Raw genomic sequence first — 26,925 nt, forward strand, 5'->3', positions numbered from 1 at the left:
TCAGTTCCATCCCTGAAATCCATGTCAGGGAAAAAACCCAAACCTACAAGTTACCCTCTGACCCGCCACATCCATGCCTCAGTGTGTGCAAATCTACACTTGCACATATGTGTGCAGACACACTCAGTATCTTTCTTTAAAGGAAACATATAAGATGCCTATAGTCATCTCAGGGGTACCCACTAAAAGAAACCCCTACACAGTGGGGGCTCCCTCCTGGACTGCGGATGAGGCACAAACCATGCCCAAACATCTGTTTTCACAGGGAGCTCCTTTATTAAGCATGGAAAAAAAGCTAGAGAGGTTTATTTCTGACTCGGGCAAAAAATCAGCAGCAAATGACCTTGCAGGTGTAATTTTTAAGAGGACAAAGGGGAGAGCGGTCTGTGTTATAATGGGCTAGGATGTGGTGGTATATTTTAATTGGGCATGGTAATTAGGTGACCCAAGGGGGCTTTTGGTTGCTGGGCTTTAATACATTGATAGCTGGACCTTGGTGGTCAGCCACAGGAGGAGGAAGTGGCCAAATACAGGAAAAGACCTTGGGGGTCAGCTTTAGGAATGTAATCTAATGGTTTTTAGCAAGGCAGAGGGGATCGGGGAGAAGGGCTAGGCCTGCCAGAGCCATGTCTGGATAAGTTACTTTGCTGCGGCCTTAGAGGTGCGTGGACTCTGGGCGGGTACTGGAGTTGGCGTGGGTTCCCGTCTGCCTCAGCAACTGCAGCAGGACCCTGACTCCGAAGCCGCTGCCAGAAACAAAGTCTCATGGGAGTAGGACGCCAGTTCCTTAGTGGACCTAGACCCCAGCAGCCTGTAGGAAGTACTCACTGTCCCTTTTAAGAGTCTCCGGAACAGAGGCAGGAACCCTGCTCAGAAGAAGCAGACCACAGGCCCAGCAAGCAAGAGCAGCAGGAGGGTGCAGGTGTTGCTTGAATTTTAACTGAAATAATCACAGCTCCTATGGGCTGGAGAGACGGCTCAGAGGTTAGGCACACTGATTGCTCCTCTGGAGGTCTTGAGTTCAATTCCCAGCAACCACATGGTTGCTCACAACCATCTAAAATGTGAGCTGGTGCCCTCTTCTGGCCTGCAGGTGTACAGGTATACACAATAATAAGTAAATCTTAAAAACAAAAAACAAAAAACACAGCTCCCAAAGGATTCCCACTACAATACATGCAGGGGCGGCAGGGGCGGGGGTGGGGTGGGAGCTGGGGTGGGGTGGAGGCGGGGGGTCCATGACAGAGGCACCACGATGACACCTGATCTCCCCAAACTCTTCCAGCAAAGGTGATCACCGTGATCACTGAATGGCTGAATTGAGTATATTTTAAAGAATAAATATACTCAATGACAAGGGGGAGTTTTTCAATAATTAAAGGTTTTTATTATTGTTAAATTGAGAATGAAAATAAGAGCTTACCAATTTCCTAGCATCTGTATCCACCACACATCCACAAACAACAAAACAAAAACGAAATAAAAATGCAAAAAGCGTTTTATACCTGAAAAATAGAGTCAACATAAATATAACAAGTAACTTTTGCCCAGGTAACTTTTTAAAAATTTGTTTACTATTTCATGTGTATGGGTGTTTTGACTGTGAACCATGAGTGTGCCTGATGCCCCCAGCATCCAGAAGAGGGGGTCAGTCAGGTCTACCATGTGGGTGTGGGGATCCATCCCAGAGACCTGGAAGAGCAGAAGTGCGTTTTGTTTGTTTGTTTGTTTGTTTTTTGAGACAGGGTTTCTCTGTGTAGCCTTGGCTGTCCTGGACTCACTTTGTAGACCAGGCTGGCCTCAAACTCACATCAATCCACCTGCCTCTGCCTCCCGAGTGCTGGGATTAAAGGCGTGCGCCACCATGCCCAGCTGAGCAGAAGTGCTTTTAACTGCCAAGCCATCTCTCTATCCCCAGTGCCTAAATAAATTTTATAGAGAATATTTATCCTTGGGGCAAGCTTGAAAGAAACACATATACACACACACACACACACACACACACACACACACACACACACACACACCACTCTCATACACACATTTTTAAAAAGAACATTCTTTCAGAGTCGATGTGATACAAGGCAGAAAAGCAGTTTAGACTGTATAATAATCTTTATAGAACTGTTCTGTGTTTTAAAACACATAACACTGAGCTAAACAGCCCTTAAGAATGTAATGTAATTTTATAGCCATTTAATTTCATTTGTGATGTAACTATTTCAAAGAAATGTCCTATTCGGGAATTCATCTAGTGAGTATGTGGTAAAGGCAGAAAAAGGAGAAGTTGAAAATTCAGGAACAGGTCAAATATCCAGCATTCTTTATTACCTAACTCATGGCAAATACTTAGTCTAGACCTAAAAAGAAGGAGGAGAAAGAGGAAGAAAGAAAGAAAGAAACAAACAAAGAAAGGAAGAAAGGGAGGAAGAAAGGAAGATAGTTTTAGAGAAAAACTGTCTTCACTCATGAAAGTTACCCAAATCCTACAGGAATACTGAACAAAGTCATTTCCCTAGGACTCACATCTATGATAGCAGCTGAGGTTGAGGCAGGAGCAGGAGTTCAAGGCCAGCCTATACCACACTCTGAGCCCATGTCTAAGAAGGGGGCTGGGAGTAAGTCCTTGTAACTTTCATTTCTAGAGAGCTGGCGTGTGCACTCCACGCCACCAGGCCACCAACCTTATTCACAAGAAGACAAAATGTCACTGGGACCTGCTCTGTGACTCTACCTGCTACGGTCTTCTTGGAAAATGTGGTACTGAAACAAATTTTTCCCTAAGTTAAAGTGCCTTTTTCCCCCCCGTTCTTGAATAGCAGACGCTTGGAAATGCCAGCACACAGGTCTCTGTGGTCAACAGCCTGCTAGATTAAGGAGTCCTCCAGCCTAGTTTCTGCTTTGTGGAACCCTGGGAGCCAAGAGACCAGCTGCAGGAGGGCAGGAGCTCCTCACTGCACACCACTTATCACTGCAGGAAGATGCAAAAACCAGTGATTTTGTTAGCTTGAAAGAAAAGCATATTGGTCCACTGCCACATTCCTGGCTTTTCCAGGTGATCTTAGGAACAGCAGCTACAGGCAGAAACATGAGTTAACAAACAAACAAACAAACAAACAAACAAACAAAATCCCACAAGCTGGGCAACTCCTGAAACTTCCTCCTAAAATGCCCAAAGAACACCTGAGACAGTGAGCAAGGTCCATCACTCCGGCTTTGGTGAACTGACAGCATCATCTCGCTGAGCAAACCCTCACGTCAGACAGACTCAACCCCCCTAGAGCAGCCGGCAGAGGAAGGGACGCACGCCCCAGATGAGGGGACCTCCCTGAACCCTGAGGAAAGTGAACACCTCTCTCTCTTTTCATGAGCCCCTTCCCAGTGGAGCAGCTGCAGGCAAAATCCAGGCTCTGACAGTGTGAGAAATCATATTTTTGAGCTGTGCCCTTGATCCTTCCAACACTCAACTCACAGATCTTAATGTAAATGCTTTTAAACAAAGCTTCAGAAGGCATCTTTTTATCTTAGAGGTTCACGCTACACTCAGCTTCAGTCATGACTTAAGCAAACATTTGGGCAAATGTGTGTTTGCTCGTGTGTGTGTGTGTGTGTGTGTGTGTGTGTGTGTGTGTGTGAGAGAGAGAGAGAGAGAGAGAGAGAGAGAGAGAGATCACATCCATGAATGTATGACATGGAAAGACTGAAAGTCACAACCCCTGAAACTGTATAATAGAAAGTTAAAAGTTTAACTCTCAGCTCTGGGGATCAAAGCTGGATCCTTGGACATGGTAGGCAGGCAGTCTACTAATGTATAAGGTCCTCCTAGGTCACACTGGGGACAGAAAGTCCAGCTTGGGGGACATGTAAAGATCCACATCAGCCTGAGGTACAGAGTAAGATCCGGTCTCCAAAACTAAAACAAAAATAAGCAAAAAAAAAAAAAAAACCAAAAACCAAAAAACAAAAACAAAAACCTCCAGACAAGAAACAAACTCTTAGATCTAAGGGGAAGCAGAGGAGGAGGGGCCCCAGCAAAGCACCAAGTCAAAGGCCAGCGCAGCACACTACAGCTTACAGCACAAGGCGGCGTCCCTCTGCAGAGACCCGGGTGCTGCCAGGCTACTATGACCACCACACTGCCTGTTCCTAGCCATCTTCCTGGAAGGCCCCCTCCCACCCTCTCCAAACTCTCACTCCCACAAACCTTGGAACCCCCCCCCCCCAGTGTGTGTGTGGGGGGGTCCTGTGTGCCTCAAGGTCAAGTTGGAGTTTAGCTCCTCGAGGTTACTTGAGATACAACAACTCAGGGTTTCAAAGCATCCAGAGAAATCCTGACTCACTTCACACAAGGAAGCTCAGTTTTGTTTGAAGGAGGCTAATCACAGCAAGACGGAATCCCCCCTCACCCCATCCCCCTTTTTTCCCCCAAGACAGGATCTCTCTGTGTAGCCACGACTGTCCTGGAACTTACTCTGCAAACCGGGCTGACCTTGAACTCACAGAGATGCGCCTGCCTCTGCCTCCCGAGTGCTGCGGTTAAAGGTGGGCGCCACCACTGTGGGCTTCTCCTTCTCTTTTTCTTTTTTTCTTTTTTTTTTTTTTCTCCTTCTCTTTTCCAAAACATTTTCTTATGTGTATTTTATGTTTTGTGTGCTTTGCTTGCTTGTATGTAAGTACACCACGTGCACGCAGTGCCCACAGAGGCCAGAAGAGGGTTTCGGACGCCCCTGGAGCTGGAGTTACAGACAATTCTGAGTCGTCATATAGGGGGCTGGCAGCAAACCTGGATTCCCCTGCAAGGATCTTAACTGCTGAGCCACGTCTCTTGAGACAGTTTTTATCCCTGATTAATTTTCACTTGTTCTTGCTCTGAAATCCTGTGTAAATCACTTTCCCCTGATCGCCACACACCTCTTTCTCCTCCATTTGTCACCCTCCCCTCACCCTCCCAGGTCCCAGGAGACGGAACTTTTATGCTTCTCCTTATCCCAGAGGATCAACGTGTGGGAATTAATACCCATCACTCCCTGCTGACAGAGGGCAAGTGGGGAAACAGTTGCCGCCCACTGCAGCAGAGGTCCTCAGCCCGCAGCAAATCTGTCCCCCAGGAGACACAGAGCAATGTCCAGGAACATGCCTGGTTACCACCGAGCAGAAGGGCAAAAGCAAGCAGGCCCGACGGACACGCTGCTTAATGCGGGGTGAGGCACAAGGCAGACCCCTGTCGGCAAAACGATCTAAAATCCCAGCAGACATCGGAACTACGGCCCGCAGTCACTTTCAGGTGTGTGTGCCCAAGGGAAATGGAGGACTGTAGGTCCATAAAAATGCACGCAGGTGGATGGAGAGACGGCCCAGTGCTTAGGAGCACTTGCTGCTCTTCCGGAGGAGCAGAGTTCAGCTCCCAGCACCCACATCAGGAAATTCACAACCGTCTCTAACTCCAGATCCACAGACCCTGATGCCTCTGGCTTCCTTGAGAACCTGCACATACGTGCACACACCCACACGCAGGCACACACTTACGCATAATTTAGTAAATCTTTAAAACTTCCAAGAAATGTTTTAAAAATATGAGACATGCAATAATATGAGCGAGTCTTGCGAGCGCAATATAAGCGACGTTACCCTGGGTGGTAAAATGTAACGGTGGTGTGGAGACCTCCTTCACTTGTGTCTGTGTGGGTGTGTGAATGCACTATGTACAAGGCAGCCATGCTGGGGATTCGGAACACAGGTAGCCCACATCTGCTTCACTCCTACACTTCATTGAGTGCAAGACTCCCCCACAAGTCTAGGCACACGCCTAAAATCACACACTGGTCTGCCCTCCTGAAAGGAAGATGTTAATCATCATTTTGCAGCTTCTCTTCTGCTTAGTCTTCAACGGACATACCCCAGAGTCACCCGAGGAGGGCGCTCACCTGAGGCACTGCCTACATCAGGCTGGCCTACCGTGAGCATGTCCGTGTGCGCATGTCCGCGTGAGCATGTCCGTGTGTGCGCATGTCTGGTGAGCATGTCTATGTGCGCATGTCTGTGTGAGCATGTCTGTGTGAGCATGTCTGTAAGTATGTATGTGTTAGCATGTCTGTGTGAGCATGTCTGGTGAGCATGTATGTGTGAGCATGTCTGTGTGCGCATGTCTGTGTGAGCACCGCCTGGATAGCCTTCACTCTCCGTTTCTCTGCCTTTTTTTTTTTTTAATTTTTTATTTTTTTTATTAATTTATTCTTGTTACATCTCAATGTTTATCCCATCCCTTGTATCCTCCCATTCCCCCCCCCCCATTTTCCCATTATTCCCCTCCCCTATGACTGTTCTTGAGGGGGATTACGTCCCCCTATATATTCTCATAGGGTATCAAGTCTCTTCTTGGCTACTTGCTGTCCTTCCTCTGAGTGCCACCAGGTCTCCCCCTCCAGGGGACATGGTCAAATGTGAGGCACCAGAGTACGTCCGTTTCTGCCTTGAACTCCTTCTGTCTTCCCTTACTGATCGATTAGAACTTGAAGTGTGAGATGGAACAGACACTTTCCTCCCCCAAGTACCTTCTAGTCAGGGTTTAATTACTGCTACAGAGTGAATCTACAACAGAATGAACCCCCCAAAAAGGCTTGGTCCCCGAGGCAACAGCCTTCATCTGCCAATGAAGCACAAGTCACTGGCATTCTGTGGAGGTGAGCTCTAGAAGGTGAGCCTGACCGGTGTTGGGGGGGAGGGGGGCGGGGGGAGGGGGCAGTCACTGGAGGTGTGCCACTGAGGGATGTTTCTTGTGCCCCCCCCACCCCTCCATCTCTGCCCCCTCTCTGCGTCCCGGCTGCTACTGAGGTAAAGTTCTTTATTCCACCATCGCTTCTGCCGTGATGCCCTGTCTCACCTCAGGCATGTCCTGTCTCACCTCAGGCTCTGGCAGTGGAGCCTCTGAAACCACAAGCAGGTGTCTGTCATGGGACCAAAACTTCCGGTGGATGTGCCAGCGCACTCAGTGTTGGCAAGAGTGCAAACAGGTATGCTTCTAGAAGATTCTTTTACAACAGTTACCGAAACTCTAAAAATAGAGAGAGATCCTTCCCCGTGACACTCCTATGCTGGTTTTATGTTAAGGGTCAAATCAAGGATGTGTCCACAATCTAAGCTTTGAGAACAGCTTAACAGTGAAACTATAAAGGGCAAAAGGGACCAGTGAGATGGCTCAGTATGTTAGGGTGTTTGCCATGCAAGCCAGAAGACCTGAGTTCCATGCATCCCGTGACCCACATACTGCAGAAGGCAAGAAGCGACTCCACAAAACTGTCCTCTGACCTCCGTGGCACACATGCCCCACACATCAGATACACAGGACTAAAGTTTAAGGCCACAGGCTCAGGGCTAACCAGAGGGGTCAGCAGAGTATTATGGACTCATTAAAACTTAACAATTTAAAATTTTAATGGAAAATGTCCATAAATAATTAACTGCAATTAAAAATCAGCTCACCCACCATGATACTCTCTTATACACACGACTTACATATTTAGTATATGTAAAAATCAGCTCACCCACCATGATACTTTCTTATACACACGACTTACATATTTCATATCATGGTTGGCTTTCTTCAGATAACAGAAAATTATGGGACTAAAATAATTTTAATAACATTATTTTTCTAAAATGAAGATGTTCATTACGCTGTTAAGAAAAACATACAGCGGCTGGAGAGACGGTTCAGAGCACTTGCTGCTCTTCCAAAGTTCCTGAGTTCAGTTCCCAGCAACCACACGGCTGCCTCACAACTGTCTGATGCTATCTTCTGGTGTGCAGATGTATATGCAGACAAAGTACCCTTATACATAAAATGTATAAACAAATAAACCTAAAAAAATAAGAAAAACATACAGAAATAAAGGTAAGTTGACACTCTAGAACCGAGGCAGGCCTTACACAGGTCCTGCCAGCACGCTTAGCCACACTCCCTGGCAAGGAAGTCCCACCTCCCTGGGAGCAGCACTATGTTCCTAAGAAGAGTAGAAATTCTGGTTCTTCTTGCACCACTGTGCAAGGGTTGGTTGGTACACTCAGGTGTTAAGATTCACAGAACCCGACCTAGTGAAAGGCAAGTCTATGACTAACATGGAGACAAGCCATGGATAGTGGCAGAGCTGAAAGAGTTCTGGTAACAGAACTAGGTGGAATTGCCAGTCCTGAGCTGTCAGGTGTGACTAAGAGGACGGCATCCACCTGGCCAGGTGAGCCGCCTGCCCCTACGGCCAGGAAGCTAAGACTGTCTTCCTCTATAGAAATGATAACTTCTCTACCACTGGGTCTGTGTGAGCACAGTGTGACAATGCACAGATGAGCAACTAGCGATGTGAATTACACCAGGAGCTCAGGTTCCCCACCTTGGGCAGCTGCCAGGGATACAGAGCTGCCAGGAAGCCAGCAGCACTGACCGAGGGGTGTAGCTGCTCAGCAGTTAGGAAGCACCCCCCTGGGATTGCAGGCCCGTGGTCCTCCCACTGCCATCCAGCCTGGCACAGAGCCGAGACAGAAGGCGCTGCTTCTCCGATTCCACAGGTCATGGACCCCACTTAACTCAGGCAGTAAAAAGGAACATTTCTCTCTTCTTACTCGGGATTGAAAAGGCCTCAGTAGATGGTATTAGAGAGATTCACAACTGCTCAGCCATAAATGGGACATTTATATCACCCCCCTGCGGAGAGGCTTAGGGAACATTGCAGAACAGGAGGTGGAAAGATGTAAGAGCCACATTGGGGAGGGCTAGGGAGGCGCAGTGTCTTCTGGGCACACTCAGGCATTCATAAGAACAAGATCAAGCCAGTCTATGTTCCAGCATGGGTGGGAGCGGGTCACAGCGGCCTCTGCCCTAGCAAAAGAGCTATTGCCAGAAAGGAGAGTCAGCATTCTTTGGGGACGTGGTACCTGCTAGGTTGACAATGCTCCAGTGGATAGCTCCACATTCCTGCACATAGGGGCAGCATAAATTAGACTGGGTAGGTTATGAAAGAAAGAGGGTAGGAAGTAAAGGGGGAGGGGAGGGGAGGAAAGGGAGAAGGAGAGGGGGAGGGGGAGGGGGAGACACACAAAGTTGGGAGGCAGATGTGAGGGGAGGGTCTGAGAAGGGGCGGAGGGTGGAAGAGATCAAAATACATTACAAGCATTCATGAAACTCTCAAAGAATAAACATATATAATAAATAATTATTACAAAAGTTAAAAATAGGGCTGGAGAGATGGCTCAGAGGTGAAGAGAGCACTGCCTGCTCTTCCAAAGGTCCTGAGTTCAGTTCCCAGCAACCACATGGTGGCTCACAACCATCTGTAATGTGATCTAGTTCCCTCTTCTGGCCTGCAGGCAGAACACTGTATAGATAATAAATAAATAAGTCTTTAAAAAAATGAAAAAAAAAAAAACTATAATAAACCAGCAGTAAACTAGCTGTGGTGGTGCATGCTTGTAATCCCAGCACTCGTGAGGCAGAGGCAGGTGGATCTTTGTGGGTTTGAGGCCAGCCTGGTCTATAGAGTAAGTTTAGGGCTACATAGAGAAACCTTGTCCCTAAAATAACAATAACAACAACAACAACAGCAGCAGCAAAAAAAAAAAAAAAAAAACATAGCAGTAAGCTCTAAGGAAAAAAAATTCAACAGTGTTAATTTCCAACCCCATATGCTCCTCTCATGTTCCCAAGGTCAGGCTCCCACGGGAGTCTTAGATGGCTGTTGTCACATCAGCATGAATGGGAGAGGGCCTGTCAGTTACCACAGAAACCCAGGCAAGCTAGAACACCAGACCCGAGACTGTGCTGCTGCCTGCTCGCTCCTCTACCTCCTCAACAGGTGGTCAAGGCACGCTTGGAGAGGGGAACCTAAAGGTCAGAGGCCTCAAACACAGCCTGCCTGAATTTCACACTGCTCCCAGGAGAGCGTGGCACACTGCTGGTGACTCGCACACACTGTGGTTAGGCAAGTGAGGCCGACAGTTCACTGGGCTATTTCAGGGGTTTCGATTGCAAGTCTGAACCCTGTGCTCCCAGAAAGCAGCTCAGTTCCCAGGAAGACTCTCCCATCTCCCCAAGAGTTAAAGCATGCCAACCAGCCTGCCAGTGTTTATAAGTAAGTCTTCCCAAGGGGACCCACACCTCAGAGCCTAGCCTAAGAGAGGTGAGAGAGCCACTCCCCTGCCACTGCCGGCTGTGCCTCCTCACGCATGCTCCATCCAGCAGGCTGAAGCCATGGAAAACAGGGATGAGGCTGGAAAGACCTGAACAGCCTGAAGAGCTAGGATTCGAACCAGTAACCACAAGAATCTCTCCTCCCTCTTCTCGGTTCGGCACCAATGTCTCTACTATACGCGAATTTTCCACGGAGCTACGGAACCACTTTGATAGAAATTCAATGCATAACAGTCCTCACTGTGCAACTATTTCCTGCCCAAACACTCAGCAAAGGTCTCTGGGTCATCAAAGGAGTCAAGAGAAGAAGGAAGCTGCTGCATTCTCCGCAGAAGAAGTCGCTCTCCCAGTTCAACCAGCAACAATGGAGCCGTTCCACAGGCCTGTCTGCATACTCATGGCTGTGCACAGAGACAGTTGCTTACAGTAGGGCAAGTCTGTTAAGTTCCATAGCAACCCAGAGTCCTATGCAGCCCACACTAGACTGCAGCAGCCACAGCAATCACAAGCGTTCTGTTATGAAACCTGATAACAGAGCGAGATACTCCCCTCCTCCTCTCCCCCTCCCCACCCCAGTTGTTATCTGTTATAACCCCGGGCACGCAGAAGGGAGAGGGATGCAGGCTGCATTCGTGGCGGTGTAGAGCAGCGGTTCTTGGGGTGCCCCTGATGCTGTAGGTGGGTAGCTTGGCACGCTGAAACTCCTGGCTAAGTGCTGCAGCGACTGGCCTCCTAACAAACACATCCATCGCTCTCCACGCTCTCCCGGGGGCTGGAGGATCTTTTCTGACCAACCTGGGGATCGGAATCTATTTTAAGCTCTGATAAGTCACACTCCTTGTGCTCAACAAGCCATCAGCTTTGACCCTCTATCCTTTCCCTGTGTCTCCCTTGGGGCAGTGGTACCACAAAGAGGAAGTTCTAAATTAGATCTAAATTTAAAAGAGAAGACCACTCCTAGAGCAGAAAAGCGTCGCTGGCCACAAACACCGGCAAATAGCTGCTAATGCCTTTGCCTAAGGAACCTCACGGGGACTCTCAGGCACAGGTGGAAACCACGGGCAGGAAGCAGGATCTGAGCCTAATGCCAGTGACAGGCCATCCTGGTCTTTGTGCTGGGGAGTGCACAGTGGACATCTTGACTTACAGGTTACTAAGAAGCAAAGAACTGTTTAAAAAGTCAGCTTGGTGCCTCTACCCTTCTCAACACCAGCACCTTCGTCATTGTTAGCCTAGGCCTAAGCCGGCACCATGTCCCTCTTTCGGCCTGAGACCTACGAGCTTTGTTGACTTCTCCTCTGTAGACCGTTTTTCTATCTTAAGTGGTGCAAGATCAACACAGGATCACAAAAGCCCACAGACTGCCAAACCAGGGCACTCGGCTGGTACAGTGCCACGAGCCAAGATGGAAAACAGCTGTGCAGGGCAGGAGGCCCCTAATGGAAATGTAGGATGGGACAGAAGGACCATTTAGAGTACTGTTAACCACAGCCAAATGCTTTAAAAAAAAAAATGCCCACTTAGAACCTTGCACGGTGATGCTAAGCCTCCAACCCGGCTGCAACTTTGCCCATCCACACCGCAGTCTGGCAAGGTTGCATACCACTCCCTCCAGGGCCGGGCCAGCCTTTCCCATCTCCAGCTCCCTGCAGCAACTTTCCTAGTCCGTGGGAGCTGCATTCTAGACCCGTTGAACAATAACTAGAGTGTCACTAACCATGCACTACCCAAAGTGTGTGTGTGTGTGTGTGTGTGTGTGTGTGTGTAGTGGGGGGGGGTCATGTAAAGGGCACATCCTAGTACCCTTCCACACTGGTTGTGTGCACTTCACAGAAGAATATGGTGTAACATCTGCCTGCCAGGATGGGGTTGGGGGTCAAACGGGAATGCAGCCTCCACCTCTCACAAAGCAGAAGGCTGAGCTGCTGCAAAGCGGTATTTTAGGATTCGACTCTGCAGAAGCCAACAACACCCTGAGGCCCCAGAGTGGCGCTCAACTCCAGTCACCTTCTCCAGATAATCTAGGTCTGGTCTACACACCTTGAAAGTAACTCGGACTGAGAACTCTTGCCCTACCGCGGTGGAACTGCCCTTCGCTCCTCCTCCCAGTGTTCGCGATAGACTGGCACTGCTGGAAGTTTCTCAGAAAAACAGAATCAGTGAAGAGGCTGGGGTGGCCTCTCCCTGCGCTTCGGCTGCGACCGGCGCCTCACCCCTGGCACCTAGATCCTGTGTACTGCGAATGACCCTGCCTCAGCAGTGGCAGGCGTTTGGATCCCCTCCACAAAGAAGGCCATACTTTACTGACCCCACAGGTGTGACACTGCCAGATGACGGAAAGCCTCTGGCAAGTGCTGGTGTGGTCTCCACCCACGAGAAACCTAGGACCCCCGGCCCCGAGGCAACAGGACCAACCTTAAACCCCTGCTCTCAAAACCATCTGCTTCCACAAACACACAGGTGCCGGTCGAGAGTGTCTGGAACTCGCCCGGCCAGTGCGCTAGCCTTCAGGCCGCACCCTGCGCCCCTGCATCCCAGTGTCCCCGGTCGATCCTCACCTCCGGTGTCCTCGAAGCGTGGGGGCGGGCGATCCCTCAGCACGGCGCTCCAGCCCCCACCGGCCTCGTCCTCCTCCAGCTCCAAAGAATCCTCGGCGTGGGGTGGCGGGGCGGTCCCCGGGGGCGCGGGGCGCTCACGCTCATCGTCCGAGGAGGCGGCCGAGGAGGAGCGCGAGGCTGCGGAGGTGCTGTAGAAGGGATTCCCGCCGCTGTCCGGGCCCGACTCGCCGAACACGTCGTCCGAGATGTGCAGGCTCTCGTAGCGTGCTCGGGCCGCCTCCAGAAGCGCCGGAGCCTTCCTCCGCGCGCCCCCGCCGCCCTCGGCCATGGCCCCGGCCGCCGCCCGTGCGCCTACACCCCACAACGCCTCCCAGCCGCAGGCGCCGGGCCCGGGACTCCCGCCGCGGCCCGCGGCTCCCCACCAGCGCAGCCCGCAGCACAGCGCGCGCCGCCCCGCGCCCGGCCGGCCCGCCGTCTTGGCCGCTCGGGCCGCGCGCCCGGGATGCGCCTTGGAGCTCGGGCGCCGCTGGCTGCGGCCGCGGCGGGAAGAGACTCAGCCGCTGCCCGGCGCCGCCGCCGCCGCCGCTGCCCCCACCCGCTGCGTCTCCGCCGCGCCCGGCCCCGTCGCGTCCCCGCGCGCCCTCCCCGCGGCAGCCGCGTTGCGCCGCCGACCTTCCCGGGCGCGAGCCGTGGACCGGGCCCGCCTCCAACACCTCCAGCCGCTGGCCAATGGAGAGCTCGGGCCTCGCGGGGGCGGGGATAGCTGGGCGCCCCACCTCCTTGGGGCGTGGCGCGAGGCCTGTCTGTCGCGGGGCTCACCTCCCACTGGCTCCCAGCGGCCGGCCGGCGTGGGGAGGGAGGCGGGTCCTCGCGCTCCGTGCTCTCTGGCCCGCCCCTTGCGCAGCCGCGCCCGGCGTCGGGGAGCTGTCCGCTTAGCGGTTCTGAAATTCACGCTGCGGACGCGCTCCAGGCGGACGGACCGCCGCGGGCTCCTGAGGATTTCAGGCTGCCCTCCTAGCTTCCCGAATCTTGTTCTGTTCAGAAGCTGGGTCAGACACTAAAACAATCTCCTTCGACAACTGTCATGTAAGGGCGGCAACCCTGGACTGAGGTGGCTCGTCATCTCTCACGATCCTTGAGGCTGACACCTTCTGAAACTCAAAATTGCTTTCAGGAGAGCTATCACCAACTGTGCTCTGGTATTGCCTGGGCAGGCCTTGGACACGCACATCTGGAAGAGAACATTATATGACCAGGAAAGAAACCAGCTGGTCGCCAGGGCTTCAGTGTCTAACAATGGAGTAGAGTCGGTGGTCTCTCCTCTTCTGGGGTAGGAGCGTGAGGCTGGAAGGCCTCCCCTCATCGGAATGTCTTCCCCCGCTCCTCCTCTGTAACATAATGCAATAAGTTGCATCAATGGTAATTGGGCCATAAAGTCACTTTCACTCCAAAATAAAATAAATCCATGTAGATGTGAAGGGCTCGGAAAACCCTACTGGGCGCACTAAATGATAATTACACAAACAGAAGACAGACGATGGGCTGCTATTTCTAAGTGTGCATATGGAGTGAAGATGCTGGAACCGGTCTTCACTCGAGTCTGTCCCCGGGACCTCCAAAGCAGGCGTGAATCCATGATAACAAACAGACAGGCTGGATAAAACTTGATCATTCCCCTCCGTGTGTATTACCTGATAAAAAGAAAGAAAGAAAGAAAGTATTTGCAAAGCACTGCAACTCTCTTGGACAAGTATGCCTAGGAAAGGGAGGTCTTCAGCATCCCCGTGCACACGGAACCGCCAAAGGCTGTGAAGCAGCTGCTTGTAAGCGGACTTAATCAGCAAGGGCTGCGGGGGATCATAGGTTAAAGGAACAGAATAAGGCCTCATAGATCAAACCTAAAGCCTGGGTGAGACTCCTGTAAGGGTTTTGTGTTACCTATTAAAAAGAGTGAAGTGACGAGAGGTGAGTAGCATCTGAAGGTCCAGTCCACAGGAAGGAGTCCTTCCTTCCCAGCAGCTGGCAGGAGTGTCATCCTGGTCACTTTGTCAGCATGGGAGCATCTGACAAAATAATCACTGTGACAGCACAGCTTTCCCCCCCCCCCCCAACGTGGTGCTCATGCCAAGAAACTACAGGGCCTTCATGCTTTCCCGCCTCCTCCCCCAGTAGTTCGCATGGGGAGCAAGGGAGGGAAGAGAATCACATGATGGGGGGGGGGCAGTAGGGGTGGGGGCGGCTGGGGATTTAGTTCAGCAAGCACACAGTTACTAAGCATGCCAGAATCTCTTGGTTTGATCCCCAGGAAAGCACAAACTGGCTGTGGGTGGTGCAGGTCTGTCATCCAAGGACTTGGGAGATGGAGGCAATAAAAACAGAAGTCCAAGGTCATTCTCAGCTACAAAGTGAGACAGCAAGTTGGAGGCCAGACTGGGTACAGCAGACACTGTCTGGAAAAGGAAAAAAGAGAGGAAGAAAAGAAGCAAGAGACTAGGGAGCAAACGTTTATCGAATAGAGATTAGATAAAGGAGCCAGGCCCGGTGGCGCATGTGGCTCTCTGAGTTCAAGGCCAGCCTGGTCTACAGAGCAAGTTCTAGGACAGCCAGTGCCAGCACCTCCATGACAGCTCACACAACTGGCTAACTCCGGTCCTAGGGGGGTCCAATGCCCTCCTCTAGCTCCTGCAAGCGCCAGGCACTCACACGTCTGTGGGAGAGCATCCACCGCTCTTAACTGCTGGGCAATCATGCCAGCTCCCTTAATCTAGTTTTTGTTCAATAAACTTTGTTCTCTCGTCTCTTCCTGTCCTTCCTTCTCTTCCTCCTCTTTATATTTTCATTTCGAGACAGCATCCATTGTGCCCAGGCTGGCCTCCAACTTGCAGGGGAAAAAAACAAAAAACAGCCTGGGTTAGTTACATTTTTCATTGCTGTTACAAAGCTTCATGGCCAAGGCAACTTACAGAAGATAGTATTTAACTGGACTCAGGGTCCCAGATGCTTAAAGTCCATATCATGAACAAGGCGTCAGAGCAGAAACAGCTGACAGGCCTCATCTCAGACCACAGGCACAAGGTAGCGAGAACCAGCTTGAAATGGTTTTGTATTTTTATACCTCAAAGCCTACCCCAGTGACACCCTCCTCCAACAAAGCCAAACTTCCTAATCGGTCCCCAGCAGTTTTACTACCTGGAGACCAGGTAATCAAATGTGTGAGCATGTGTGGGCCACTCTCATTTAAACTGCTGCACACTCATAACATTAAAAAGATACATTTCAAAAATTAAAGGGAGAGGACTGCTTTGCTTTATACTCAGGCCCTTAACATGTTACATTGTATAAGCAAGTTCTCCCAACAAGAAAAAGTAAAAACGTGTCAGCCTTTGAAGGCAGGTGACTGCTTCTTGTCAAAATATAGGAGAGAGAGAGGAAAGAGTATAATTAAGGGAGAGGCTGGAGTGATGGTTCTGTGGTTAAGAGTACTGCCTGCTCTTCCAAAGGACCCAGGTTCAATTCCCAGCACCCACATGGCAGGTCACAACTGTCTGTAACTCCAAGATCTGACACCTTCACACCAATGCACATAAATTAAAATTAAATAAAATACTTAAAAAAAAAACAAGCAAACAATTAAGGGAACAGTTGTCACCTGTCTGGTGTTCTCTACTGGATGCCACCCACCATTGAGCCCTCAGCATCACCTTTACTTGGAACACAGCTGTGAGCTTAGCTGCAGAATGGCTATTACACTGAGGTAGTTTGCCTACAAGTCATAGGAAAACATTTCCCCCAAATAATTTAACTTAAAAAATAATCTCAGATTAACACTGAGTTTCCAGTTTTCAGGTTTCTCAAGAAGTTCCGGGCAGTGAAAGCAATTCATCAACCTATAGTCGATGTCATAGATCTTGCTAAACCAAAGGTGCATATTTTTATGTCAAAACTATTGGAGGGGCTGGGGAGATGGCTTTATGCTGAAGAGCACTGGCTGCCAGTGCAGAAGACTAGGCCTGGTGCCCAGACCCACATGGTGGCTCACAGCTGTCTGTGACTCCAGCTGCAGGGGATTTGGTGGCCTCTGATGTAACGGGGTGCACACAGTGCACATGCGCACACACAGGCAAAAGACTCAAGCATAACACAAAATAAATAAATCTTTTTTTAAAAAAAGAAATTAAACACTGTTGTCATTTTAATTGTGTCTGAGCCTTCCTTTTGTTTGTTTTTTTATATACTTGATTGATGGGTTGCAGTTCTTGAACTGGGGTCTAGCATGCTCCTGGGCTGTGTTCTGAGCCCCTGAGACTCTTTTTACAGTGTAGCGCCTTAGGTTGGTTTGTTTCCTGTTGACATGATAAAATAGTCTGACAGGAGCAGTTTAGGGGGAGGAACAGGTTTATTCTGGCTGGCAGCTTAAGGGTACATACAGCACATGGTATGTACCACCAGGCCCAGCCCTTGATTGTGGTTTCTGGGGAGCAAAACAAGGCTTCCTGCTTGTAACATAAGCACTTCACCAGCTGGTCAACCACAGCCCCGTTCAGCTGCTAGGGCTTGAGGAGGCCTGTCCCAGAACCGGGTCCCTTTCTGACCAATGGCTAAAACCAATCAATAACTCTAACCCCAGACTACAGAGATAGAAATAGCCCCCAACCCCAGGCCTGGGAGATTAGTTGACACCAGTGAGCCAGTGAGGTTGGCAAGCAAGAATCCAGGGAAGGGCATGAGAAAGAAGGTGGGGAAGTGGCTTCTCATCAGGAAGATTTTTTTTTTCCTCCTTGAGTTGTTTAGCTAATTTACATTTCCCTGTGGTAATCTAGGGCAGCTAGACCCCTGCGAGGCAGCACAAATGACTCTGATTAGTGTTGCAATCTACCTTTCCTTTTCCAGGGTTTGAAATAATTTTTTTTCAAGCGAATAATATGAAATGTTTAGAGTGAAGAAAAATGCATATTGCAAGTCAGGTTTTTATATTCTTGGATAACAGGGCAATTTAAAAGATCTGTGCTGCTTCCAAAGCTCTCTTCCCACAGATTTTGTTTTTGTTTTTTCCAGACAGACTTGTCTATGTTGTCCATGGTGGATTCTAGCAGTGGGCCAGTCAATCTTTCTCTCTTCCTCCACTTCCTCCTCCACTTCCTTTCGTCCTTTGCTCCCCCTGAACTGCAGTTTCCCTATGTAGCCCATGCTGGCTTTGAACTCCTTAGTAATCTTCCTACAGCAGAAAAACAAGGTGAAGAGCCAGGTCCAGAAGGCCTTGCATGAAGCCTTACGGAATTGGCACTTGAGAGAACACAAGTTGCAAAAGAGGAAAGCTGGAAACGCCCGTGTGTTGAGTGGAGCTGCTGGCCTAGGCACAGAGGCACATGACAGGCGCTGAATGCAATCTCTGCCTCACTGTGGTAGCAACACTGGGTAGAGATTCAAGCATCTAATTTAGGCATCTGATGCAGGAAGCTGAAGATGACTGGAGGGCTGGAGAGACAGCTCAGCAGTTATGAGCATTTTCTGCTCTTCCAGAGGACATAGATGAACTGAGTTTTCAGAACCCATGTCCAGTGGCTCATAACTGTATGTATGAACTCCAGCTCCATGAGATCAGACACATTTTTCTGTACTCCACAGGCACCTGTACATATGCGGTGTGTGGGTGTCCATGAGCTCATGTGTGCATGCACATGCAAACACACATACAAATAAAAATTAAATATCTAGATTTACATAGTGGAGCATGCTTGTATTATTATTATATTATATATTACATATTATAATATTGATATATACTTATAATATGCAATTGGGTATTATATTTATATATTTAATATGCTATGTTGTATTATTATAACTCAAAGCCTATATTATTATGTAAAGGAGCAAATTATCCTGTCTAAATCCAGCTCTTTGCACAGAATGCCTATCTGAGCTGCTAAGCTTTCTCACTTCTCTGGCTGCCCTTGGAAGCATTTTGTATTGTTTTTGTGGGGTTTTTTTTTTTTTCCCTTAAAAAGTTCTCTCATGGGCTGGATATGGTGGCTCACAACTTTTCCCCCCAACATCATGTTTTCATTGATTGTTTGGGAATTTCACACAATGCACCCCAATCACACTCACTTTCCGTTCTTCCCAGGTCGACCCTCCCGCCCTTCCTTGTGCCCTCCCCACAAAAGAAAAGGAAATATCAAGTCCAATTAGTGTTGCCCACATACTCACTGGAGCATGGTCAAACTCCCAGTGGCCATCCCCTGAAAGATAACTGAGTCCTTACACACACACAGAGCAAAAGCCATCAGCTGTGCTCACACCCTTAATGACAGCAGGCAGGAAGAGGAGGCAGGTGGATCTCTGTGAGTTCGAGGCCAGCCTGGTCTAATAGTACGTTCCAAGACAGGAGCTACATAGAGAAATCTTGTCTCAGGAAAAAAAAAAAGTTCCCTCAGTGGGGATGAGGCCCCTAAAGGGCTCCATTTTGCCCGTGCTTTAGTGGCTCTATATGCATGCACACACAGGCACCTATAAGTGGACACAGTGAGGTTTTAAAAATAAATACAAGATGAGGTTTGGATGGAAAAGTGGTAGTGAGGGGATAGAGGAGGGGTTGGAGGGTAGAGAATAAAGGGTGGGTTTTGGTCAAACCACGTTATACATGTGCATGAAATTTTAAAAGTTTAAAAGGGGCCCCTCTCACTTTGTCCTCTGCTGTCCAATTCATTATTCCTGGGCACAAGAACCTAGAAGTCCCAGTAGCTTTGCGTAAGCCATCTCTTTGTAGTATACCCTTTGGTGGGATGTTAAGAAAATTTAATATATCATTATGGTACATTGTTTTTGTACTATTAGACAGTCTCATGTTACTTTATGTAGTGATGGTTAATGTTTACTGAAAGAAAATGAAAGAATTATATCAAGGGATCGTTCGTAAAAGTTTTTCATTAATTTATTTATTCACTCTATACCCTGATCGTAGCCCCCCTCTCTGTCAAGCTCTCCCTTCACACACACCCTCTCCCCATTCCCTCTACTCCTTTTCACCAGGCCTCCTCAGGGGAAGCCTCCTCAGGGGTACCAATCCACCCTGGCACATTATGTCACAGCAGGACTAGGCTCACCCTCTCCCACTGAGGACAGGCAAGGCAGCCCAGCTACAGTAAATGGATCCAAAGGCAGGAAACAGAGGCAGAGACAGGCCCAGCTCCAGTTGTTGGGGACCCACACGAAGACCAAGCTGCACATCTGCTATTATGTGTAGGGGATCTAGGTCCCAGCCCATGTGTGCTCTTTGGCTGGTGGTTCAGTCTCTGTGAGCCCCCATGGGCCCAGGTTAGTTAGCTCTATAGGCGTTTCCTGTGGTGTCTTTGACACATCTGGCAACCTCAACCCTTCCTCCGTCTCGTGTTTAGCTGTGGGTCTCTGCATCTGTTTCCATCAGCTGCTGGATGAAGCCTCTGAGAAGGCAGTTATTCTAGGCTCCTGTCTGTAAGCTTAGCAGAGTATAATTAATAGTGTCGGGGGTTGGCTCTCTCCCATGGGGTGGGTTTCGAGTTGGGCCAGGCATCGGTTGGCCATTCCCTCAACCTCTGCTCCATCCTTTATCCCTGCACTTCTTACAGGCAGGACAAATTTTGAGTTGAAGTTTTTGTGGGTGGGTTTGTGTCCCCATACCGCCTCTGGAAGTCCTGCCTGGCTACAGGAGGTGGTGACTTCAGACTCTATGTCCCCCACTACTGCTAGGAGTCTCAGTTAGGGTCACCCCTCCCAAAGACTTCCTGGGACCTCCCGAATCCCAGGTTGCTGGCTTGTCATAGCATACTCTTAATGGCAGCTATCTAGAATTTATTTAATTGTCATTTGTATCTCAACCCACTCCCACTTAGTGACACTTCTCAGTACCTTAGCCATGGGGTCATGCAGGAGAGGGGACAGCTGATAGTCATTATTTATGCTCTGAGTGTTAGGGCTGCCTCTTGCATTCTGCTTCAGAGCTTGGCTCTGTCCAGGAAAAGAACGTTCCTTCAAGCCATCACTATTAATTTTTGTTCAGGAACCAACCAAGCTGCAGGGGTCATACTAAGGTAGTAAACATAGACTAGGGACATAATTAGGATTTTCTAGTAACTGGGGAGGTGAAGAATCCCAAGACCAGTGTTTTCCTTGAGAACTGCTAAGGAGCACAGCCTTCTCCCAGAGATGAGGAGGGAGGACGAGGGACGGTAGGAAGAAATCCCAGGTGGGTTTTCCAGACCATAATGCTGGGCAGCCTGCTGATTGCTCAGCTGTCTTTCACATTCACTTGTGGTGAAAACCCAGACACCTACAAACCCGTACACCAAATCCTGGTGAGCCTTCACCTCTACCTGCACCCTCATGGAAGAAGATAAAGAAAAGAAACACTCAGATTAGGACTTTTATAACATATTATGCTCAGTTTCTATTCATTCTCCACCACTTTCCAGTATCACTTTACCTCCTGGAGTCTTTTTTCTTTTTTCTTTTTTCTTTTTTAAGATTTCTTTATGTATATAGTATTCTGGCTGCATGTACACCTGCACGCCAGAAGAGGGCACCAGATCTCATTATAGATGGCTGTGAGCCACCATGTGGTTGCTGGGAATTGAACTCAAGACCTCTGGAAGAGCAGCCAGTGCTCTGAGCCATCTCTCCAGCACCAACTCCAGGAGTCTTGAAGAGGGATTAGGCACTTGGCTCCATGCAGCAACCCAGGGTGGGCCGTTCGATGCCTTGGGAGACCTGCAGGCCACAGGATGCCCAGAGGACAGTATTTTCCCACTGCAGTGGAGACAGGGACACTCCTCAGCAGCATAAGTAATCGACTCCGGTCCCTTTAGCGTATGAAGCCTCTCTGGAGAAAAGCGCCATGGAAGGTGCCGGTGGCAGGGCCTCATCTCCTAAAGGTCACATGACTCTGACCTCCTCCTCATCAACCCCCCACCATTCCTAAGCTGAAGTATTACTGACGCTAAGTTAAAACACAAGCACACACCTCCACGATAAGTCGTCCATCTTTGGAACCAAGGATGTTGTCAGATTAGCTGGACCACAACCTGCAAGCCATTGTCTGGTGAGTCCCCCTTTTAAATAGAGAGAGATGGGCTGGAGCGATGGCTCAGTGGTTAAGAGCACTGTCTGCTCTTCCAGAGGACCTGAGTTCAATTCCCAGCAACCACATGGTGGCTCAGAACCATCTGTAGTGAGATCTGGTGCCCTCTTCTGGTGTACAGGAGTACATGCAGATAAAACACTCACACAATAAATAAATAAAAAAACTTAAAAAAAAAAAAGAGAGAGAGCGAGAGAGAGCGATTTATTCTATAAGTTTTGTTTCTCTAGCGCACCCTGACTCATTAACTTAATTACTCTCCCTAATTTAGGGATATCTAGGGGTGACTTTGCACTTCTGATCCTCCTGCCTCTGCCTTTAACTCACCATGTACGTTAGACAGGCACGCCACCAACTGACCCACATCACCACGCCCCTTTTACCGAATGCCTTCTGTACAGTCCTTGTCTCCAACCAAGCACTTTCTGCGGTGTCGAGCTCTGACCTCGGTGCATGCATTGTGGCACGTGCAGTCACAATTCAGCTACTTACAACAGGCTAATGATGGGCCTTTCAAGAAACTAATACCGCACTTTTGTGCTCCTCGGTCTATACCAATGCATAGCTGTAGCTTCCTAGTGAACAAAGAGTGTCGAATATGCTTCCACATGTACACAATCAAAACAAACCCTAATCTGGGATCTGGCCACCTTCTGTTCAGTGACAGAAAACACCTGCCTGGGGATTTTCCTTTATTAACAGGGAGAGGAACAGAGCATTTGGGCATCTCCGTGGAGTTTGTTTTCAATCCTGCTTGCATGCTGTCGTCCAAACCTAATTAGCTGCCGGCTACACAGAGCAGGGATGAGGTTAATTACATGGCACTGGCCACTGTGTGTCTCTTTCATTATTGCTAGTGCTTCTGTTATTTTTACACATAAAAGACAAGCTCCATTCAGAATCTAAAACTCATCAAATGGAAGAGCTTTTTTTTTGGAGACAGGGTTTCCAGGCTGTCCTCGAACTCACAGCGATCCACCTGCCTCTGCCTCCCGAGTGCTGGGATTAAAGGCGCGCAACACACCCGGCTGAACTTGCACTAAAAAAGCAATGGAAAGAAAACGCAGACTAGAATGGAGGCTAGTAAATTAACCACCTTTCTCATTGCCGTGACCAAGTTATCTGATAAGAAGCAACTTGAAGGACAGCTTTATTTTGGCTCAACTTCGGGAGATACGGTCCTTTGCAGTAAAAAACATGGTGCCGGGAACGTGAGGCCAGCTGATCACATTGTGTCCACAGTAGAGATGGACACTGAGCTGGAAGTGGGACCTAGCAATCAGATGTCAAGGTCCACCCACAGTGACCCGCTTCCTCCCACGGAGACCTCACCTTCTAATACAGTAGCCAAACTGTACCCCGTGTGTGTTGGCTGGAGCAGTGTGGTAGGTTTGCTGTAACATTGTCCTGGCAACAGTACTGCTGGTCGTCAGTGTTTCTCAGCTTTATTATCATGGCACAGGACCACTCTGTGCTGTCCACGGATGACCGCGGTGTGGGCATGAGTGTCCTGCTGTAACTCACAAGAGCATTCACCCTCCAAGGAGTCTTTGGCCAGAACCCCTGCACCGGTGCCACCATAGCGGGGGGCTCTTGAACAGCAGGCAGGTTCAGAGTTTAGGGGTGAAGCTGTATCTGTCTCTTTTACCACCTGCCCTCCACAGCCAGGACTCAGCACACAGTAGGGCAGCCCCTGAGGATTCTAACTTGTCCCAGGTTCTCCTACCTCGCCTACCGCCTGTGTCTTGGGTTCTCGGTATCAACTTATGGGCTACCAGCCAGAACCTCCCAGAGCCCTACCTCAGCTGCTATGATTCCATAGGGGACAGCAACTTGTTCTCACAGCCTGAGCCAGCCCTGACATCCTGACCTTTCTGTGTCACAGAGTCCAGGGAGGGATGAATGAAGAGACACACAGCACGAAGCCAAGAATCACAGGCTCCCCAGAGCAAGCCCAGCTGTCTAAAGTGACAGAAATCATTATCCAGGTCAATAATGCAAAAATCAAGAAATAATGACCTTCATTTTCTGAAATAATAAAATGACAGCACCAACCATATCTGTAACCTTTAGCAGACATTTACTTTGAGAATCAAAAGCCTGGTTTTAAAGCGCTTTGCCAATGAGTGGCTCCCGTTAAGTCTCCGCGTGAAAGAAAAGACAGATCTGAGGTTCAGGGAACAGGCTTCAGAGCTGTCTTTACCATTATCAAAATGGATTCAGCTTGACCCAATTTTGCTTTGCTTCAAGGTCAGAAGCACTGTGGTCTCCCGGAGCGACATTCTCCACACCCACAGATCAGAAGTTTGCTCCGAGAGCCTCAACCTGAGGAGAAGCAAAGAGAGGCCGATGGAGAACTGTCTTTTATTTTTATTTTTTTTTTTTTTTTTGGTTTTTTCGAGACAGGGTTTCTCTGTGTGTAGCCTTGGCCATCCTGGACTCACTTTGTAGACCAGCTGGCCTCGAACTCACAGCGATCCGCCTGCCTCTGCCTCCCGAGTGCTGGGATTAAAGGCGTGCGCCACCACGCCCGGCTGTCTTTTATTTTTAATTGCAAGATACGATGGCAACCTTAGGGAACACTGGGTGCTAGGTCGTAGGAGGCTGGCTGAATTTCCTACCTTGACTAACTTCATCCGGACAGAAACCCCACCAGGGACACATCCTGTTTCTCAGACCACACACAAGGAAATGGGAACATCAAGATCTCCCACTAGAAAAGGGACCCAAGAGCCGGGCGTGGTGGCGCATGCCTTTAATTCCAGCACTCGGGAGGCAGAGGCAGGTGGATCACTGGGAGTTTTAGGCCAGCCTGGTCTACAAAGCAAGTCCAAGACAGCCAAGGCTACACAGAGAAACCCTGTCTCAGGGAAGAAAAAAAAAAAAAAAAAAAAAAAAGAAAGAAAGAAAAAAGAAAAAGAGAAAGGGATCTGATTGGCTTACATAGCATAGCTTTCCAAGAGAGAATTCCTCTGCCTCATGTTGCTAATATTTTCTTTTAAAAAAATAATTACTTACATTTTAAGTTATGTATACATGTGTATATGATTGTATGTATGTGGGTATGTGAGTGCAGTGCCCTCAGAAGCCAGAAGAGAATCCTCCGGGAGCTGGAGTTACAGGCAGTTTGTGAGCACCTAGAGTGGAGCTGGGAACCGAACCCGGGTCCTCTGGAAGAACAGAGCATGCTATTAACCACTGAGCCACTTCCCTAGTCCATGGTTAATGTCTTTTTTTTTTTTTTTTAAGTTGAACTATCATTTTTGCGCCATAAGATGCTCACATCTTGAATGGCCCATTTGGTAAGTTTAAACATTAGTCACATTTCTGGGCTGAAATCTAAAACTAGATAAGGAATTTTCACACCCGAGAAGCCCCACAACTCTGTGGTGAAGAGCACCACGCGGGAGCTTGTCTGCTTCTGTCGCTGTGGCTCAGCTCTCTGGTGCTGTGAATCCCTCTGCAATGGAATGCTGCAATCCTGTAATGTGCGAGTCCAGCTTCCTCCACAGAATGGAGCTTTTGATTGACACGTGCTGCTTTTATGCATTTGCTTGCTCTTTTTCACTGTTGTATTTCACTTGCGTTGAAGGGACTGTTTGTTTTCCCATTTTTCTAATGACAGGCATTTGGATTATCAGGAACAAGGTTGTTACTCACACATCGTACAGGGCCTTTCCTGGTGTACACGACACAAACACAGGCACAGAGGATAGGTCATAAGCTAAGTGCTTCTGTGTGTGTGTGTGTGTCTGTGTGTGTGTGTGAGCTTGCACGCCCACACCAGTGCCCAAGGAGGGTAGATCATAAGCTAAGTGCTTCTGTGTGTGTGTGTGTGTGTGTGTGTGTGTGTGTCTGTGTGTGTGTGTGTATGTGTGTGTGTGTGTGCTTGTACGCCCACACCAGTGCCCACAGAGGCCAGCGATGATGTCAGATCTCCTGGAGGTGCGAGCCATCCCATGCGAGTGCTGGGACCTGAACTTCTGTCCTCTCCAAGAGCAGCGAGTGCTCTTAATCACCAAGCCATCTCTCCAGCTCCACGTTCCTTTTTCTTTTCTTTTTTTTAAATTTTAACTTTATTAATTTATTCAGATTACAACTAAATTGTTATCCCATCACTTGTATCTTCCCTCCTTTTCTTTTTTGAGGCACGTTCTCCCCCTGGCCTGGAGCTCACCATGAGGAGGAACAGGCTGGCCAGCAAGCCCAGGATCTGCCTGTCTCCATCTCCTCGGTGCTGGGATCACAGCTGCCACAAAGCCTGACTTTGTCTGTTTATTCATAGGCTCTGGAGACCAAACACAGCTCCTCTTCACCAGGTGAACGGTTGTATCTGACCAGCCTGACGTTCAGCTTTAAGGGAACTCCTGAGAACATCTCTGAGGTTCTGTCCCCCCTAGGTTAACCATGGAGGCTCAGCTGACAAGTGTCTATCAAGAAGCTTTGCATAAAGAGCAGAACCTCTGCTGGTGGAGACGGCTGGTTGGGAAGACATCGTAGATAAGTGAGCTGCCTAAGTCCAGAATGAGACGAGTGGTAAGTGCTGCAGAGAAAAGCGAGGTTCCGAGGTCGGAGAGCAGAGCGTGGCGAGCATTGCTGTGTATGTTAGCGCCCTCCCTCCCTCTGCCGCTCTGTCTTCAGAAGTCAGCTCACCAGACTTCCTGGAGGGGAACTGGTGATCTCGACAGGAGGCCCCCTAGCTGCCTGTGAGCTGCTCGTACCAGGTACCAGCCGACACACAAAGGGGCCCTGGGCTAGCACAGGCTTCTGTGGGGTCTCCCCTCCAGTAGCCTGTGCTATATCCTGTTGTCACTATGTCCCCTGAGCCTTTGGAAAGTTGTTTTGCGCTCTAAGTCTCAATTTTCCTCGTTTCCACAGAAGTGAGAAACAGCAGAGGTAAGAGCCCAAGCCTGGCACTGGAGGAGGGTTCCGTCAGTGGAGTGGTTGTCACACAAGCGTAAGGACCTGAGTTCAAGACTCACTCAGTACCTACACACGCAGCAGTCCCAGTCTTGCAGGCTGGTAGTCCCAGCACTGGAGATGCGGACCACCAGAGGGTGCCGAGGGCTTGCTTA

General features: G+C 49.2%; 1 protein-coding gene across 1 annotated transcript in view; it reads right to left on the bottom strand.

Moving 5' to 3' along the window:
* The window catches only part of Pgbd5 (piggyBac transposable element derived 5), a 60,729-nt gene extending 47,635 nt beyond the window's left edge, over positions 1 to 13,094 (bottom strand). The window contains exon 1 of the mRNA XM_051169246.1: positions 12,736 to 13,094. Coding sequence (XP_051025203.1) covers positions 12,736 to 13,063 — 328 coding nt within the window. The 5' untranslated portion in view covers positions 13,064 to 13,094. The remainder of the gene's footprint in view (positions 1 to 12,735) is intronic.
* Positions 13,095 to 26,925: the final 13,831 nt, after the last annotated feature.

This window comes from Acomys russatus, chromosome 26, assembly GCF_903995435.1.
Source record: "Acomys russatus chromosome 26, mAcoRus1.1, whole genome shotgun sequence".
Classification (NCBI taxonomy): domain Eukaryota; kingdom Metazoa; phylum Chordata; class Mammalia; order Rodentia; family Muridae; genus Acomys; species Acomys russatus.